The sequence below is a fragment of the Macaca nemestrina genome, chromosome 4 (genome assembly GCF_043159975.1).
Source record: "Macaca nemestrina isolate mMacNem1 chromosome 4, mMacNem.hap1, whole genome shotgun sequence".
Taxonomy (NCBI): domain Eukaryota; kingdom Metazoa; phylum Chordata; class Mammalia; order Primates; family Cercopithecidae; genus Macaca; species Macaca nemestrina.
The window spans coordinates 41,947,758-41,967,847 of record NC_092128.1 but is presented as its reverse complement, the minus strand read 5'-3'; the positions used below and the strand labels follow the sequence as shown (position 1 = coordinate 41,967,847).

At 33.1% G+C, this 20,090-nt stretch overlaps 1 protein-coding gene across 4 annotated transcripts in view; it reads right to left on the bottom strand.

The window, feature by feature from the left end:
* Positions 1–5,594: 5,594 nt before the first annotated feature.
* The window catches only part of LOC105475530 (ankyrin repeat, SAM and basic leucine zipper domain containing 1), a 64,811-nt gene continuing 50,315 nt past the window's right edge, over positions 5,595–20,090 (bottom strand). For 2 of the 4 annotated variants that reach the window (XM_011730867.3, XM_011730887.2), the window contains 3 exons: positions 11,033–11,138; positions 9,749–9,862; positions 5,595–6,126 (listed from right to left, as the gene is read on the bottom strand). In XM_011730867.3, coding sequence (XP_011729169.1) covers positions 5,974–6,126; positions 9,749–9,862; positions 11,033–11,138 — 373 coding nt within the window. In that variant the 3' untranslated portion in view covers positions 5,595–5,973. Of the gene's footprint in view, positions 6,127–9,668; positions 9,863–11,032; positions 11,139–20,090 lie in introns of all 4 variants that reach the window. The other 2 variants (XM_011730878.2, XR_011622021.1) reach the window with 2 other exon arrangements.

The window sequence follows — 20,090 nt, the reverse complement described above, 5'->3', positions numbered from 1 at the left end:
GTGCACAGTGTTTGTAATGTCTACAGTAGTATACAGCAATGTCTTAGGCTTTCATATTTACTAGCCACTTACTCACTGACTCATCCAGAGCAACTTCCAATCCTGCAAGCTTCATTCATGGTAAGCGCCCTATACAGGTGTACCATTTTTATCTTTTATATTGTATTTTTACTGTACCTTTTGTATGTTTAGATATGTTTTGATAAAAATACCATTGTCTTACTTGCCCCAAATATTCAGTATAGTAACATGCTGTACAGGGTAGTCTAGGAGTACAATATAGCCTAGATGTGTAGTAGGCTATACCTCTAGGTTTGTTTAAAAACACTCTATGATGTTTGTACAATGACAGAATTGCCTAACGATGCATTCTCAGAATGTATCCCTGTCTTTAAGTGATGCATGACTGCATTTACTATTTTTAAATATTTTAATTTGCAAATCTTTATAAAGTATTCCTTATACTTTATAACCTTAGGTTTTCTGTTTATCAAAAATGTGATAAACTTGCTCATATTAATGGTATTCTAATTCCAAATTTACTATCTTACATGAAAACTATCCTAATACCAGATTTTAAAACTCTCTGAATTTCTCTTTAAATTTTGCAGTTTTTTTTTTTCAATAATACCTACAATTAAACTTGTTTTCAAACTTAGGTTGTAGAGTAGGCATTTTATAGTTGTTTTTTTCATAATCCACTTTTGTTAATATGCCAATTTTTTACCTCTTAAAATCTTGGAATTTTGGAGCTTGAAATTGTACATATCATTGAATTTTTATGTATATACCCAAGCAACTCCTGCCCAGATCAAGATAAAATATTTCCAGTGTTCTTGATTCTTTTTCCAGTCAATACCTACTTCTCAGACCTAGCCACTACCATCACTTCTGTAAGTTTGCCATAAATAAGTTTTCCCTATTTTGAACTTATATATAAATTCATAATATGGTATGTACAAAATTTTGTGTTTGGCTTCTTTTGCTCAATATTGTATCTGTCTGATTTGCCCATGTTTTTGTGTAGTCATAGTTTGTTCTTTTTTATTACTATGCAGTATTCCATTGTCCAACTATTCTGTTATTTATCTGTTGCAGTTTTGGGCTACTAATAAACCTACAGTGAACATTACTGTATATGTCTTTCTGGGGAAGCGTGAACTCATTTCTCTAGGGCACATATTCAGAAGAACTGCTGGGTCATCAAGAAAACGTGTTTAGTTTTAGTAGATACTGCCAAATGGTTTTCCAAAATGGTTTTCCCACTCTGTGGTTTAAACTAGTAATGCATGAGTTTCAAGTAGTTTATCCCTACTACCACTTGGTGTCATTCTTTTTAAATTTTAGTCTTTTTGATGAGTGTGTAATGGTATTATATTTCATGGTGGTTTTAATTTACATTTCCCTACTGACTAATGCTGTTGACCATCCTCTGGGCCAAATTTGGCCCATGGGTTGAAGGATGCTGACCTGTGCTCTTGCCTAGCCTCACTGGCCACTCTTTCATCTCCTTTCCTGATTCTTCCTGTCTCCCTTCCTTTGAATTTTGGTATCCTAGACTTACCCTTCTTCTTTGTCTACATTATTCCCTTAGGGATCCAGTCGAGTCTTCTTATCTCTAAAGTGACAACACTCAAATTTTTATCTTCTGCCTGTTTCTCTCTCCTCTAAATTTCTGACTAAAATATTCTGATTATTAAAAATTACTCCCTTCTCATCTCTCCTAATTGTTTTTGTCTTCTCAGAGACTTCCTTATTTCGGTAAATGGCAACTGCATTCTTCTGGTTGCTCAAGCCAAAAAACTTGAGTTATCTTTGACTATTGCTTTTCACTTAGAACTCACATTCAACCTGTAAGTAAATCCTATTGGTTATATCTTTAAAACGTGTCTTGAGCTCAACTGCTCTGTTTCCAATGTTAATTCAAGCTACCATCATCTTGCACCCGGAATATTGCAGCAGCCTCCTAACTAGTCTCACAGCATCCACACTGGTGCCTCTAGTCCATTTAAAAATAACAGTACAGGCCGAGTGCAATGGCTCATGCCTGTAATCTCAGCACTTTGGGAGGCTGAGGCGGGTGGATCACAAGGTCAGGAGTTCAAGACCAGCCTGGCCAATATGGTGAAACCCTGTCTCTACTAAAAATACAAAAATAAATAAATAAATAAAAATAATTAGCCAGGTGTGGTGGTGGGCACCTGTAATCTCAGCTACTTGGGAGGCTGAGGCAGGAGAATTGCTGAACCCGGGAGGCGGAGGTTTCAGTGAGCTGAGATCACACCACTGCACTCCAGCCTGGGTGACACAGCGAGACTCCATCTCAAAACAAACAAACAAAAAAACAGTACATTCTATTGCTATAGTGATATTTCTGCCTCATGGTTTTTGTTCTGGAATAGTTTCCCCCCAGGTATCTGTATGGCTTACTCTCTAATCCTTTATGTTCTCAAAAGTTCTGAAGTTTGAGATGTCTTCCCTGACCACTCAAAGTACTACTTCTACCCTGCACTTCCTATTTCCTTTTGTCTTGTCTTCATAGCACTTATCACATCTAATATCTTATGCTTCATCTGTTAGTTTATTTCCATTAGAATGTAAGTTCCATGAGGGCAGGGATAATTGATTTCCCAACATCTAGAAAAACGCCTGGCACATAAGTGCTCAGTAAATATGTGAGTGAATGAATGGATGAGTGCTGGAAAGAGCATGGGACTTGAAGTTAAACTGATTGGATTAAAATCCCAGCTTTCTTATTAGCAGTGTGAATTTCAATAATTACTTCAACTGTCTCTGAAACTCATTTTCTGTAAAACAGGAATATATACCTCATGGCCCTGGCCTATGAATTAAATGTAACATTTATGAAGTGCTTGCCATATATTAGGCATTCAAATGGTAATCTGTCCATCTCCGTCCTAAGCCTAAGAAACAATAATAGTTCTTTACAGTATAATCAGTTTATTTTTGAGCAATACTTTTTTTTCAAAAGAGGAAGTTGCAGAAATATAAGTTTGAAGTCACAATGTAGTTTTTTTTTCAAAAGCAATTTAGAAAAAATAATTTATGAAATAAATGTCAATAAATAAATACTGTAATAACCCAACAGGGAAAAACAGATGTATTTTAAAAGGAATTGTGAAACTACGGTATGTAGAATACAGGGCTTTTAATTTGTTTCTCAGAAAGCAAAAAATATTTCAAATGTGTTTGAAATAACTGAGTAAAGAAAAATAACCCAAACAATTAAGATAGGAAATAATAAAGGTGGAAATGAAGTAAAAATTTTAAAATGTAGTTGACCAATAAACCCAAAAGCTGATTACTTGAAAATATTAACAAAATTAATAAATTTCTGCTTACAGGATTAAAAGAGCCTCAAATTTGTAACTCTGTGACATTAGACTGAGGTCTGTAAACTATAGCTTGGTGGGCCAAATCCAGGCAACACCTGTTTTTGTAAATAAAGTTCTATTGTACCATAGCCACATTCATCCATTTATGTACTGTATATAGCTGCTTTTGTGCTACAATAGCAGAGTTAAGAAATTTTGACAGAGACCACATGTCCTGCGAAGTCTAAAATATTTACTATCTGGACCTTTACAAAAAAATGTTTGCTGACCTCTTAACTAGAGGTATGCAAGTTCTTTTTAAAAAATGATTCTATTTCCCAGGGAAATAAGAAGCATGGCCATCATTTTAAGAATGAGATGTGGAGGTCTCAGAAGTTTGAGGGAAGAGCAGCCCGAAATAGTTATCTGGTAAAAAGATTACTGAATGTATCAGAGAAATGTAATAAGTGTATCAGAGAAAGGTAGTAAGATTGACAAAGGGCACTAAACACATCACTAAAGGATAGTGGAAAGTTGGGACAAGTAAGCATGCTTCTCTTTGAAAGATACTTACATCCTCAAAATAGATTATTTGTACCAGAGTTGGTTCTAAAGATATAGGAGCATTTTCTGATTCAGATTAATTAAAAATTAAATACCAACTAATTTTTAAAAAGGTTTACTACTTTCAAGTGCATAGAATTAAAACTCAGCTGACAATATTTGTGCCTGTGGTTCAGGGAAGTCTCTAGGGGACACTTACTTTAAATCCTCTTCTTGTTTGAAGAAGAGAAGAAAAATGATTTATACTGAGTTATGTGTTACAAAAGAATGGATATTCTAGAAGCAATAAATGCCTCCTTTCCCACAAAAAAGCACTGTAATCAGGTGAGATAATCAGAGTAGGAAGAGACTTATGCTCTAGATAAAATAACCAATTTTAAATTACAAGAAAAACTTTACCCATAGAAATAACTTCACTAATCACAACAATGCTGCTGTGCTTATTCTCAATCTGTAGTCTAAAAATCACACTGTATTTGTCATGGAAATAAAAAAATCACCATTTTATGGAATTTTGTGACAAATCCTTTTGGAAAGCAAGTGTTTTATAAATTCACATTTTCAGTTTGTCCTAATATTTGCGAGATGGTTTGTTTTTATACATTACTGTATAAAGACATACACAGTAATGTTCATGGTAGGTTTATTAATAGCCCAAAACTGCAAGAGATAAATAACATAATAGTTGGACAATGGAATACTGCATAGTAATAAAAAAGAACAAACTATGACTATACATAAAATAGTGACCCATCCAGCCAACAGAAGAAATATCAGTATCTTTAAGATGAACTGAGGCGAAAAAGACCATCATAAATAGATAATCTGATAGTATGTCTGTCATTTTCTGAGAGTTTTTTTTTTTTTTTTTTTAAAGAAACTAAAACACAAGATTTATTGAATGTTTTCTATTTACCCAAGCACTGTGCTGGGAGTGAAACACTGTATGTATTAAGTACCTTTAAAACTTCTAAAACTCATTTAAATGAGGAACTATCAGAAAAAAATATGCCTTGCTATTTAGCAGTTAGGTTAAAATGTCAGGCACCAATTCATAGTGTGATTACTTTCCAATGACAACTGGTTGAGCATATACTCAAGAAAAGAATGATTGAAATCTTGTTGTTCTGGTATAAGAGCAGAAACTGCGACTAATTATAGATCCTTATAATGTTCTTCCTTTCCACAATTTTTTATCTTTGCTTTGTTTACTTCTCAAACAACTGTAGATCAACTGCATCTGTTTAAGTACGGCACTAAGTCAGGCAAGATTTAAATACTATATTCCCTGCTAAATTGGGCCTGCCTTTTTATTAACTTCACTTTAAAAATCTGAGTATCATTAGGGTGATTTTGAAAAATAAATCTTACTTTAGATATGATAAATAATATGTCAAATGCCATTCACTTTAATAACATTTGTAAGAATGTTATATAGTATGTATGTTCCCCAAAGTATTTTACATAAAAAATTCCAATGTACTTTGTACTTTCAACACTAGTGTCTAATTTTTTGCTGTTTTAATTTGTATTTAAAATACTTTTCCTAAGGATTTAATCCACAATTCAAAACTTTTAACATTTTACCTTTATCCTTTGTATTTTCACAGATACTTTCAAAATTAGTAATTTCCTCATAATGTAATATAACAAAAAAATCCAATAAAAATCTTTATTATGTAATAATGGAGGGGGAAAAAAGAAATAAAAGAAAGCTGTTAATTTATGAACACTTTACAAATTCTGTAAGATTCACTACGACAAATGAGCACACTTAAAAAAGTCAAAGATATTAGATATAACTTTAATTTTGAATGTGATTTACATAAGATCAAACCAAAGAATTACTTATACTTTACTGCCTAATCAAAATTAACATAAACATAACAAATAGTATTTATAAGTCAAAGTAACAAATCACTTTTTAAAAGAAAAAATCTCTACATTGTCAAAATTTTTCCTATGGAATATTGGCAAAGAATGTAAAGTTATATTGTGCCACAAATAGTTAAAAGCAATGATTTTTGGATGGTTCAATAAGATGTGTATATATAACTTAAAACAAATATTTGGGTTATTTTCTCTGGAAAGTTAGCTTGCAAATGAAAAGAAGAAAACCGAATCCGCATACTGTAATAGCTGTCCTCTTCAAAATTCTACTATTCCATGTAGATACTTCTTCCCTTAATTGTATATGAGTTGGATCATTTTCCCGTTCATTTTGCAACTAATATTTGCATGGAAAAAGAAAAGAGTTATTGTATATTAATAAAAACATTTTGATTTTAAAAAATATCATAATATCCATGTTAGTTCAATTCACTTGTTTAGATGTAGGCAACTCAAGATTCCCATGGAAGATTTAAAGTAAACATATATGTCTTGAAATACAGTCTTTCATTAGCATCCTATTACTGTAAATTATTAGTTTGCCATTAAAAATACATGCTGTCACAGATAATCACATTTTAAAATGGTGTTTTTATGTCATCAGACAAAGTAACTTTAAAGTTTCTGTTTTACTTATAAGGAATGACAATTGATACTGATTTGCTTGTGTATTACATATCAATTAACATCTTACAAAAAAGTGAATCATTATTATAGCAAACCTAAAACATGAAATTTAGCAAAAACGAGAAGACCAGATGCTACTGGTAGAAACTTAATACTTTATTTAAATATAATTGCAGTAACAAATGTCAACAAAAACTTAGGTGGTTCTTTTAGTAATTCTCAGCAATGAAAGTACAGTACCCATTCAGTTTGTAAATTCCCACAGATACAAATTTCTTGCTCAAGAAGCTCCCTTCTCCCCTACCTACTGTGTGTGTGTGTGCCCACTCTGTGTGTTTCTGTGTGTGTGTTTCTGTGAGAGACAGAGAGAGAGAGGGAGAGAGAGAAAGAGAGAGAGAGAAGGGGGAAGTGAGAGAGAAAAGACTTAAAGAGGGAGGGCTGAGAGGAGAGAGATGGCTTTTGGGGGTGGGGCACGAGAGAAAATAAGCAGAAACCAAAGATCCTTGAAAGATAAAAAGAATCAGGCACATTTATAGAGTGATATTTACTAGAAACATCCTGTGCTGGAGTGATGACATAAATACTTTCAACATCAGCAGGAATAATGACTTCCAAATTCGACTGTGTAAATATTTAATTAAAAAGCTTGCAAAATTAATTTTAAATTTATAGCAGAAAACCAGACTCCAATGCCAACTCATTAATACCATATTCTTGGTCTAACTTCCAAATGGCTTCATTCAGCAACAGATTCCTTTTTGACACTGATGCTCCATTTACTGAATCCTGAGACAGTCATTCCTTTTATTAACCAATTACTTAGAATGACCCTTTCTGACAGGAGCCTGTCAGTGTGTTGGCTTGAAAGAGAGTGATGTGGTGTTAAAGTCTAGCCTTGACCTCTCCCACCCTCTCTCTTTGTTACCTCCATACACTTATCTGTGATAACTCATGTTTCTTAAAAAAAAAAATCTCCTTCGATTATTACTGGTAAACTCTGAAATAATATAAGCTTAACAGGCATCATAGCATATTTGCAAATCTGGAAGCCTTCATAATTCCCTAAATCAAATCTCATTATGATGATTACTACTTGTACAAGACTAATCTGGAAAAACCAAACCACTAGCTTGCTCCAAAATTAAGACTTTCTTGCCCAAAGAACTGTATTTGCCATTATTATAAACTAATTCATGTTTTCAAGGGTAGTTCTTATATAGAAATGCATAAATTCTAAATAGAGAAGGGTCACGGGAAAAAGGTCTTCTATTTAGCTAAAGAACAATGAAAATTCTCTTAACAGGTATGCATTATTAAAATAAATATTATGGTACCTGATTGAATTGTGTATGCTTTAGAGTGAGTCAGTCTCTATAGCAAAGTTTCTTAATTTCACTCATTTAACAAAAATATGGTTTTCTAATTTCATTTTAATTCTATACACACACCCTTACCCCTCACCCCTATGTTTTTAGTTCATCTTGGAGAAACCAAATGAGTAAACAACCCTGAAGCAAATATGTTTTAGGAAATTTCCTACACTAAAAAACGCTGATGTTTTGCAAGAAGTATCTCTATACACATGCTTCTAAACTTCCCTGGGATACCCATGAAAAATAGCATGTTTAAGTAGAATCAGTTCTTTTCCTTTGATTCTTCTAGATGAGATGGAGGTAGTGATGATGAATGGTGCTATAAGTTTTGGGTTGTCAGCAAGTTCAGGATGTAGCTTGTGTAGCACAGGTGCTTGACATATAGCAAGCAGCCTTATGTTTGTTGAATGAATAAATGTCAGAGATAATACAATTTCTAAGATGCCTTTTTTCTTTGGAAAGAAATTATTTTCTACAAGAATTCTGAAACATGGTGCTCATTTCCCCATTTAAAATGTCCTTTCCCACCTATTATTTTGTATAACAGAATTTGCTTCACAACTTTCTTCTCACTTTAAAAGACTCCTTTTGGGCTGGGCGCAATGGTGCACACCTGTAATCTCAGCACACTGGAAGGCTGAGGCAGGAGGATCACTTGACCTCAGGAGTTTGAGACCAGCGTGGCTAGCATGGTGAAACTTCGTGTCTACTAAAAATACAAAAATTAGCTGGGCGTGGTGGTGCATGCCTATAGTCCCAGCTACTCAGGAGGCTGAGGCAGGAGAATCACTTGAATCTGGAAGGCAGAGGTTGCAGTGAGCCAAGATCGCGCCACTGCACTCCAGCCCGGGCAATGCAGTGAGACTTGGTATCAAAAAGGGGGGGGGGAAGACTCCTTTTGATTTAACACATTAATAGCTAGAATGACAATTTATTAATACTTGGAACATGTATAAAGTCTATTTTGAAGAAAAGAACTTTTTTGATAAAATATTAATGAAAATGTTAAATGAATTATGGGTTGAAGCTAAATAATGTATAATCTAACCTTCAAATCAGATATTTCACAAAAGCTTTATAGACATAAATTTATTAAACAGATCAAGAGCTCAGAAGTGAGCTCTCTGGTCGACTGGAAGTGTTTTTCTTTATTATCCATCTTCAACAAAGGTTCCCATTCCAACAGCTTAGATTTTGTTATAGCCATTTTTTTTCGAAGTGGAAAAATCACCTGTCCTTAAATATGGATATATATTATATATTTTTCTGTATGTGTGAAAAACCAGAACCAAAAAAGTCCATACTCTTTAGAAAACAGTTAAATTATAAAAATATTACAGAGAGTCTGGACAATCAAAGGGGTATTTCATCCACAATCCTGTTTCTTTAACAGAACCAATAAATACTTCATTTATTTTATCTGTACATTTACATGTAAGTAATAATGTACAAATATAATTTCGTATCTTTAACCAGCTGATATTTAATTTTCATTTTTTAACTGCTTATTATTATAACAATTGGTATGGCATAATTTATTAAGTTATTCTCCTAATATAGAATACTTATGGTATATATAATTTGGGATAAAATACTATCAAAAGACACAAATTTTTAATGGTACTTGGCACATCCTGCTAAACTGTTTTTGAAAGGGCTTGTGTTACCAGTCTCACATGAGAGTATCAGTTTGGTGAATTCTAACTAGAAATTGGTAGTGATACATTTTTCCCTGCTAATTGAAAAGATAAAAATGACACATTCTTCTTTTAGTATGCATTTCTTTAATGGCCAACAAAATCTGTTTCCTATATATATTTCTTCCTTTGGAAACTATCCTTTTCCCCACTTGTCTAAGTGTTCCATTTGTTGCTCTTACCAGAATTGCTTCATGGTCTAACACCTTTTGCTGTAAATCATTTGCCTTCGTTTCCCCTCCTTTGAATGTTAAATATATACCTTTTGAATTAAGTCTTTTAATTTGCAGACTTCTTTACTCAAATCTTCAACATTATTAACCAATTCTTCACAAACTGAAGTAAAATTCCGGGGAGAAGCCCATTCCAGCGTTATCTGTTAATATTTTCAAAAGTTCAACAATAAATAATGGAAATAACTTCCCACAACTTTATATCCACAAAGATTATACAACATTCTTAAATATTAAATTATATAATTGATATATATACCAATTTTGTTGATATAGGATAAATATCAAAATTGTTTAGGATAAATACACCAAAAATAATAACTTTATAAAAATAATCAAATGAGCTTGCCAAATGCATTTCCTGAATATATGTATATATAACTTTCTATATGGAGATTAATATTAGTAATACCATTTATGATGAACAAATCAGTTCATGAAGGTTTTAAAAATGACACGATTCTCATATTAATTGATGTTATATAAAAATCACTGGAAAACAAGTGCATTAAAAAATTTTTACTCAGACAAACAGCTAAAACCTAATCACATGAAATAAGCTGCTTTTGCAGGCCACTTACACTTTTTCTTCCTTTTTTTTTGAGACAGTGTCTCGTCCCGTTGCCCAGGCTGGAGTGCAGTGGTGCAATCATGGCTCACTGCTGCCTCAACCTCTTGGGCTCAAGTGATCCTCCCACCTCAGCCTCCTGAGTAGCTAGGACCACAGGTGTATGCCATCATGCCCAGCTAATTTTCAGTTAGGACCAGAGGCACATGCCATCATGCACAGCTAATTTTAAAAAATTCTTTGTAGAGACACGGTCTCACCATGTTGCTCAGGCTGGTCTCAAACTCCTGGCCTCAAGCAATTCTCCCACCTGGGCCTCCCAAAGTGTTGGGATTACAGATATGAGCCACCATGCCCGGCCACTTGCACTCTTCCTATTCTAAATTTATTTAAAAATTTTTTATTGATACAGTTTTTAAATAACACACTGTTTTGTTTCCATTTTCACTTGGGTCTCCTGTCACTTTATATTTTAAACAAGAACACATGGTAAATTCAATACATGGATCAGTTTAATTTTTGGTCTGACTCGTTTTCTTTTTCTTGAGGTAAGAATACAAAGTTTTAAAATTAGTATGTAATGAAATAATATTAAACAAATTGAGTTATTTAGATCTTACGTGATTTTGCAGAACAAATGATATAATTTTAGCAAATCAGTACTATTTATTGAATTATCATGAACTTATCTGGAATGTTCTTCAGTGTTCATACTTTTCTTCACTTAATAACTTTTGTAGAATACCTTTTGAGAATTTACAGGTAACTCAGTAATAATATTCTGTACAGCTGTTATTAAATGGCCACACTGTTTATTTAATTTGAGAAGAAAGTTGAGGAACTCATCACCACTAAAGAAAGGAAAACAACAAACAAGCAGGAATTACCAATAAGAGCAATTTATTTCATTCTACTAGGCTAGTTACTGAAAATCTAGTCATAAAATTAGATTCTTCCAAAAGAATTCATGGAACAGCTAATACAGATTAGGTACTGAAACAGGCACTGATTATAAAAGAAAAACAAACCTCCAATCCCGAGAATCTTAAAGTTCAGGATAAGATGCAGATATACAATTGCAGCTTTGTTATTCACAGGAACACATGAAGGAGGAAGATAAAATAATCAATATCTGAGTAGCTACTATGTGAAGACACTGCACTAGTTATTTTACATTTGTTATTTCTTTTGATTTTTCCTAACAACCCCTATAGGATAGATGTTGTTAATACTATTTTACAGTGGAGACATCTAAAATTCAGGGGGAATGAATTTAATATCACATGAGAAGGAGGAAGTAGGGAATTAGAAATGCTTTACAGAGATAATACTTGAATTGTGTCTGTGGTTGAAGAAAAAGTTTGCCAAGTAGGTAAGGAAGAGATTCTGGATAAAGAGAATAGCAGGTGCAAGACTACAAGGGTAAAGGTCAGTAAGGTGTAATTAAAACACAAATTATTGAAAAGTAGTAAGATAAAAGGCTGGATATAACCATTTATTAAAAGAACTTTTGTGTCAGCATAAGGAATTGAATTTTACCTTTCTGATGATGTAGAGTTACTAAGAGATTTTCAACAGGAAATTTGAAAATTAGACTTTTAAATGAGAATGTTTATTTGGAGAGTGGTGTGGATAAAAGGAACACAAAAATAGAAGCAGAATAATTAGGCGACTAACAGAGAAATGCATGAGATGATGAAGGAAAACTTAGAGATGATGAAGGAAAACTTAGACTAAGGATCTGGCAGTGGCAGTCTTACTGTGGGGAGGAGGGAGAGCAGTGGCTTGAGAAACCTTTAGGAGAATAAACTGAAAAACTTGGTGATGGATTGTATGTAATGGAAGAATCTATGATGATTCTCAGTTTTTTTGGTTTCCATGGAAGGCAGTGCCACCAAGCAAGGAATTGAATTTGGTGGTGGATGGTGGAGATAAAAGAAAACATTATGGCATAATAATTAAGAGCACAGGCTCTTGAGTCAAGAGTCAATGTGAGTTTGGATTCATCTTCCACACTTACTAGCTTTATGATTTTGGGCAAGAATAATCTTAAGCCAAATGTTTTCGTATCTCTAGAATGGAGACAGCAGGACTCAAGAAGACAATGTACATAAAGTACCTAGGATTGTGTCTAGTACATAGCTGGTGTTCAAGTAAATGTAATTATGATGACTGCAATGGTGAGGAGACATGCAGGTGGCAACAACAAGTAAGTGGTAACAACAAGTAAGTGGTAGAAAATGGGGGTCTTGCAAGGGTATTTATTCTGGGCTCTAAAGACTCATGAAGATAGATACAATTCAAAGTCGGTGAACCTCAATGGGAAAAAAATATGTCTTTATTTTCACTAACTTCTAGCCAAGATTCAGTCTTTCCTTGAATTGTGAAGGTAGCACAAACACAGTAGTATTAGAAATGTCTCCAATAGAAATCAAAACTATGATCATAAAGACGACCATAAGACATATTGTGAAGAAGGGAGAGTTGACAGGGGTAGAACAGAAAAGCCACTAAAGGAAATGTAGCCTGAGAAGTAGAAGAAAATCAGTAGTTAAGAATTGTTATGAATGACAATGAAGGGGATGGATTCAAAGGAGAAAAGATTAAGCACATTAAATAAGTATACTGATTTTGGTAATGAGAAAACACTGGTGACTAGATTAGCTTCAGTGGCAGAAGCCAATTTATAGTAGAAACAACAAAGAAACTTAACCCAACAGAAAAGTTGGTCAAGGCTATTAATAGGGAATTCAGAGAAAAAAAAAAAGAAACAAAATTTGAATGGATAATAAATGTGGGAATACAATAACCGTAAGATGCCACATCCTAGCAGAATGATAAAAATTAAGATCATTAATATCAAGAGTTGACAACCGTATTAGATGACCTTTCTGGGGAGTCCTTTAACAGTATCTACTGAAATAAAAATACACTAAAAACTACTATTATTGGACCAAAGGTAATTTGTGTGTATGTGTGTGTGTGTGTGTGTGTGTGTGTGTGTGTGTGTGTGACAGAGTTTCGCTCTGTTGCCCGGGCTAGAGTGCAGTGGCGCGAGGCTCACTGTAATCTCTGCTCCTGGGTTCAACTGATTCTCGTGCCTCAGCCACCTGAGTAGTTGGGATTACAGGTGTGCACCACCATGCCCAGCTACTTTTTGTATTTTTTAGTAGAGATGGGGTTTCACCAAGTTGGCCCAGCTGGCCTTGAACTCCTGGCCTTACGTGATCAACCTGCCTCAGCCTCCCAAAGTGATAAGATTATAGGCGTAAGCCACCATCCTAGCCCCCAAAGGGTACTTCTAAGCCCATACAGAAATTCTTATTTGTAGAAGTTCTGACTACATACTATACAAAGTTTCTTTCACACTATTTCTAGAAGGAAAGGTTATAAAAAGCAAGCAATGTCAGCCTCCAATGAAAATAATAGAAAACTTCTAAGATACAGTACTGGGATGTATATAGTATTTTCATTTAAGACAAGTCTTTTAGCTATTAGGCTGAAAAAATGAACAATTTCACTTTAACAGTTTTATAAAATACAAACTTTATAAACAAAATACATATAATCAATGACTTAGAATAAAAAGTATCTGATGGTTGCTTTCAACAAGCAAACCTAAAATTAAAAAATGTAGGAAAACCCTTGTTCTGTTTAGCAATAAGTATTCATAAAACCATTTTCAAAAAATATGCAATTCTTCTTTATTCTATTTTCTTTCTGATCTTTACTCTAGAAAACACAGAACTTGGAGTATATGACACATTTCTGCCAAAGCAACAGCAGTGATTACTTGTATTTTGTTTCCGTGTACTATTTATATAAGTACACTTATAACTTAGATTTCAGTGTTCTTTAAATATTCCAATTTTATTTATCAAGAATAATTACGAAATGAGTAATTCACTAATGCCATATATATTTAATTTATGACCTCGAGGAAATTAAGATCCATTGAGAATTATCATTTGAATTATCAATTGATAGCAGGTATGTAATTTTAGATAGGTGATTCACGAATATATATGTGGAATATAAATTCATCAGTTCTTATTCTTAAGATAGTAAGAGTTCAAATAAACAAATTTTATTACTAGCAAAATTAGTCTTAATGAATGAAAGGAAAATATATACCTTTCTTGTGACATATAATTTTCAGAGCCACTGAATATGGATGGACAAATTGTACAAAACAAAACTCTACAGAGTGCCATTCACACTATGTGAATGGTGTGTCTCCATCACAGCTGCACAGTATATGACCTATACAACTTTACATGGCAGGCCTGATAACTTTGTGCTTATTTAAAAAATTCAAAATAAGCAGATATGACACAGGTATAGTAGACTGTATTATTTGATCAAATTCTCATGTCTTTTCTACTGAGCTAACTACTACCAGTTCCCTGACCCCTGTCAGGGGACTATAATTCATGCCCCAGGGGCATGAGGCCTGACCACATGACTTGCTTTAGCAAATAAAATATGATTGGAAGTTACTGTGTAACTTTTGAACAGAAGCTTCAAGAGCCACTGAATGATCCTGCCATCTTTCTCTTCTTTCCCATGAGAGCAGTATGTCCCAGGTTGAGACTGTTCCTCCAGCCTACTCTCAGAATGACAAGATCACTGTTGCTGACCCATGATACAGATGATCAGGAAACACAGTTTGTTGTTATAAGTGACTGACATTTAGAAATTATTTGTTACTACAGCATAACATAGTATAAGCAAACTAAAACAACAGGCCATTTAAAAAATCTGAAGTCAAGTACTAAGATAAAATTTATACTTTAAATAAAGGTATTATAAACAAAGGTATTATGTGCTCATTGTAGAATATCTGAAAAAAATTAAAATCGTCAACAATCTTACCACTCAAAGACAATGACTAGTACTATTTTCTCTCAGAACATATTTTTATAATACACATTTTCTTCCAGTGTTTTTCCTATGGATATATATAACTGACATTGCTTCACATGACCTTTTATATTGTGCCTTTTATAATTATCATGAGTATTTTCCCATGATGTTAAGTTTCAAAATAATTTTAATGATGAAAAAATAATTATATTGATGCAATGGAATTTAACCATTTTCCTGATGTTCAGTATTTAGAGTTTCAAATTTTAGAATGTTTATAAATAATAGGGGTGAACAATACACTTTTACATAAAATCTTAACATCTATATAGATTTTTTGGGGTGGAGCAGTTTTCTTGATGGACATAGCTTTGAGATGCTTTTGACACCTTCAAGTGGATGTCAGTTAGCTCAGACAAAGAGTCTAAACAGGAACAGTTAAAAATTTCAAATGTGAATGAAAACTTATTATTTCTGTTCAAAATATCTAAAATTAGCAACAGAATGGATATTACAATTTTAAATTGCACTCTTTATTTTTTTAAGAGAGTCTTGCTATGTTGCCCAGGCTGGCTTTGAACTTCTGGGCTCAAGTTATCCTCCTGCCTCTCAAGTAGATGAGACTACAGGCACACCCCACTGCATTGGCTTTAAATTGCATACTTTAATTCTGCAAACATACTAAGGCAGAAAAAAGTAAGTGCAGTGTCTGTATGCATTGTTGTAACAGATTATTTTAGAAGATTTTGACACACAGAAGAAAACTATCTTAAAATAAATCAGTAAATTGTTGAAGTCACATTACTAGGAGATTATAATCAATCAGTTCAACTTTTCCTGCTGTTAGTTTTCTTATGACTTAATGACTGATTTCTTCTTTAAAGAATGACTTTGAACAAATGGTAAGTAAAACCTTTTCCGTAACAGCATGTAAACAAAGTCTGTGATTTAATAACAGGGTCAAATTCCTGGAATATATGTCTGCCAGTTTTATTTTTTTAAAAAAATTCAGTAGCTTTTTATAAGTGAACCATTCAGGATTCTGTACATTCTTTACATTTATTAAATCCCATAAAGTAAATTCATATAGGCAACCCTGCCATCATACAAATAAGTTACATAAAAACATTTAATTTGTAACTCAGTCATTTAGAACTTAGAATATTTCTTCATAGAAACAATAATGAAGAAAAGCAAGAAAATGAACAATGATATTTAAGAAGGTGTGCTGATTTTTAAGTCCTCACAACTGAAATCCTTCACAATGCATTTAAATATTTAAGAATTATTAAGTTATTCTGAAACAATGATGAGGCATTATTTTAAATACAGATCTTGCTGTAATGAGATATATTAAGGAAGAAGAATGGAAAAATGGGAATAGGGAATTTTAATATGGGGAATATTTATAATTTAAGCTGTATAATAAAGTTTTTAAGAAATTAGGATCATCTATATTATTTTCTGGAATACTTCTCTGAACCCCAAAATAATGTGGAAATCTATTGTTTGTATGTTTAATTAATGTTTATCATAATTACAATATTAGTTTTAGACAGACTATACTAGTGATAATATCACTGCATTTACAAGTATAGTATAGGATATTATAATTCATTAACTCATTTATCCATGTATTCAATAAAATCTCGCTATACAGTCATGTCCCAGGCAATGGATAACACGGTTAATATATACACCAAGCTCCTTAGGTCATTCTGATAATGTAGCCAGGTAAGGAAATCACTAGCATAAATCATGGTTATGAACCCTAATATGTTTTAAAAGCATATATATAGAAACCAAGTCTCTACTAACATGTAAGGTACTTTTATGTTAGCTATGTAATCCTCATTTGTAAAATTATTTTAGGGAAAAAATCAAACTGGAATACGTTGAAATAAAAAACAGTATTTGTATTATCAGTAGAAAACTAAAATGATTGTGATACTCTTAAATTAACTAAAAAAGAAAACTTAGAAAATAATACTAAGCTAGTATTAAAAGTAAGATTACAGGAAACTGAGGAAATAGAAAAAATATTTGTGAAGATTTCTTACAGGGAACTTGTATGTACTTTTAAAAGCTCTAGAGGCAAAAAATTTGATTTGTCCTCTGTACAGGCATTATTCCTATTCTTAGTCCCTGTGGTAATGGTTACTTTTGAACTCATATGAAACCAAAAGAAAGAAAGGAAGAGAGTTTCCTAAGCAATAAAAAAATAGAAAGAATGAGTTAAGAGAAGCTTACATGAGCAAGAGATTGGGTAAAATGTAATTAACCTGACCAACTGCAATGAGAGGTAGAAGGTGGGGAAAAACATTTGGTGCACAAATCCTCAAAGTTGGGGAGAGAAAGCCATTGTAAAAGAAAAAAGAATTTCATAGGCTGGTTATAAGGTAGTGTTGCTAAGTGACATAATTTCAAAATTATCTAGTTGGTGGAATGAAAACAATTATTATAGGTTATTTCGGATTATAAAATCTAGGGGAAAATTACTGAAAAGACAATCATATAATCTAAAAGGCAGAAGAGGCCTTACAGGGTTTGTATTCTATGCTATGGTTAAATTCTTTCCATAAGCAAAAACCTCTAGAAGTAGCTATTATGTACAATAAAACTGTTATCTTATTTATTCTGGACATTATACTTCTATTAATGCAGCCTAACAGTGCTGGCTTTCCATGACTAGTCATGTGACACTTTAACCTAAACTGAGTTAATAATAAACTTAAAAACTCTTAGTGATTCTTCATGTATATTAAGTCCCATCCTATAGTAATATAGTTAATCTTGGACTTTCCATTTATCCTTATTAAAGTTAACCCTATTAATTTTGGGGAGATTTGCTTCAACCTGCCAAAGCCTTTAAAATCTTAATTCTCTATATCTCCTCCATCTAGCCACCAGTCACATGTAGCTATTGAACCCCTGAAATCATAGAGTATATTCTCAGACTATAACAGAATCAAACTGGAAATCGGTAACAGAAAAATCTCCAAACGTGGACATTAAACACCATACACCATGGGTTATTTAGATAATCCATGGGTCAAAGAGGAAGTCTCGAAGAAAATAAAAATATACATAGAAGTGAATGAAAATGATCACACAGCGTATCACAATTTGTGGAATGCAACTAAAGCAGTGCTGAAAGGGAAATGTAAAAGACTAAATGTTTACATAAGAAAAGAAAGTCTCAAAAATGATCTAGATTTCTGCCTCAAGAATCTAGAAAAAGAGCAAAATAAATTCAAAGTAAGCAGAAGGAAGAAAACAGTAAGAATCACAGCAGAAATCAATGACACTAAAAGCAAGAACAATACAGAAAAGTTACTGAAACAAAAGAGCAGGTTCTTTGGAAAAACAAATGCGTAAACCTCTAGCAAGACTAACAGAGATAAAAAAAGAAAAGATGGAAATCACCAATATCAAGAATGAAATGGGATATTATAACAGATCCTACAGTCATTCAAAGAATAGCTGGAAATACTAGGGGCAACTTTTGGCTTCATCAATTAGAAAAAATGAACCAATTCCTTGAAAAACTACACATTACCAAAACTCAGCTAAAGTAAAATAGATATAACTTGAATAATCCTATGACCATTAAATAAATCAAATTGTAATTTAAAAGCTTCCCCCACAAAATATTCAGGCCCAGATGGTTTCACTGGAGAAATCTACAGAATGTTTAAAGAAGAATTAATGTCAATTCTACACAATCTTTTACAGAAAATAAAAGGAGAGGGAATAAGTCCCAATTCCTTTTGTGAGGCCAGTGTTGTCCTGATACCAAAACCAGACAAAACGCAAAAAAGAAACTTACAGAGCAATATTCCTCATGAACTTAGATACAAAAATTCTTAGCAAAATACTGGCAAATCAAATCCAACAATGCATAAAAAGAATAATAACCCACAGCCACATGGGATTAATCCAGGTATGCAAGGTTGGTTCAATAGTTAAAAATCTAACAAAGTAACCATATCAACAGGCTAAAGAAAAAAGTCATATGGTCATATCATTTGGGATAGAAAAAGCATTTGAAAAAATTCAACAACCATTCATGATAAAAACTTTCAGAAAAATGAATAGAGCATAACTTTCCCAATATCATAAAGAGAATCTACAAAAAAACCTATAGCTAACATCACAGTTAATTAATACTAAAAAAGTGGATGGTTTTCTTCTGAGATTGGGAAGAAGGCAAGAATGTCCACTATCTACAACTCCTATCCAACATAATATTGGAAGTCTTACCCACTGCCATGAGGGAAGAAAAAAGGCATACAAATGTGAAAGGAAAAAATTAACCTTTTTTTGCAGACTACATGATTATCTACATAGAAAATCTCAAACATTCTACAAAAAACCTACAACTAATATCTGAGTTCAGTAAGGCTGAAATGTACAGTCAAGACACAAAAATCAATTGCTCATGGAAACAAATAAAAAGATAAATACCATTGGCAATTGCGCCAAAGAAAACAAAATACTTAGGTATACATCTAACAAAATATGCATGAAATCTGTATGATGAAAATGACAAAATGCTGATGAAAGAAAACAAAGAAGGTCAGAAATGGTGGCTCAGGTTTGTAATCCCATTACTTAGGGAGCCAAGGTGGGAGGATCACTTGAACTTAGGAGTTTGAGACCAGCTGTGGCAACAAAGTGGAAACCCTGTCTCTACAAAAAATTTTAAAAATTAGCCAGGCATGGCGGTACATGCCAGTGGTCTCACCTACTCAGGAGGCTGAGGCGGGAGGATCACCTGAACCCAGGAATTCGAGGTTGCAACGATCCATCATTGTGCCACTGCTCTCCAAACTGGGTGACAGGGTGAGACCCGGTCCCAAAAAATATATTTTAAAAAAGAAAACCTAAAACTTTTAGAGATATATGTGTTTATGAATTAGTATAATTGACATAAC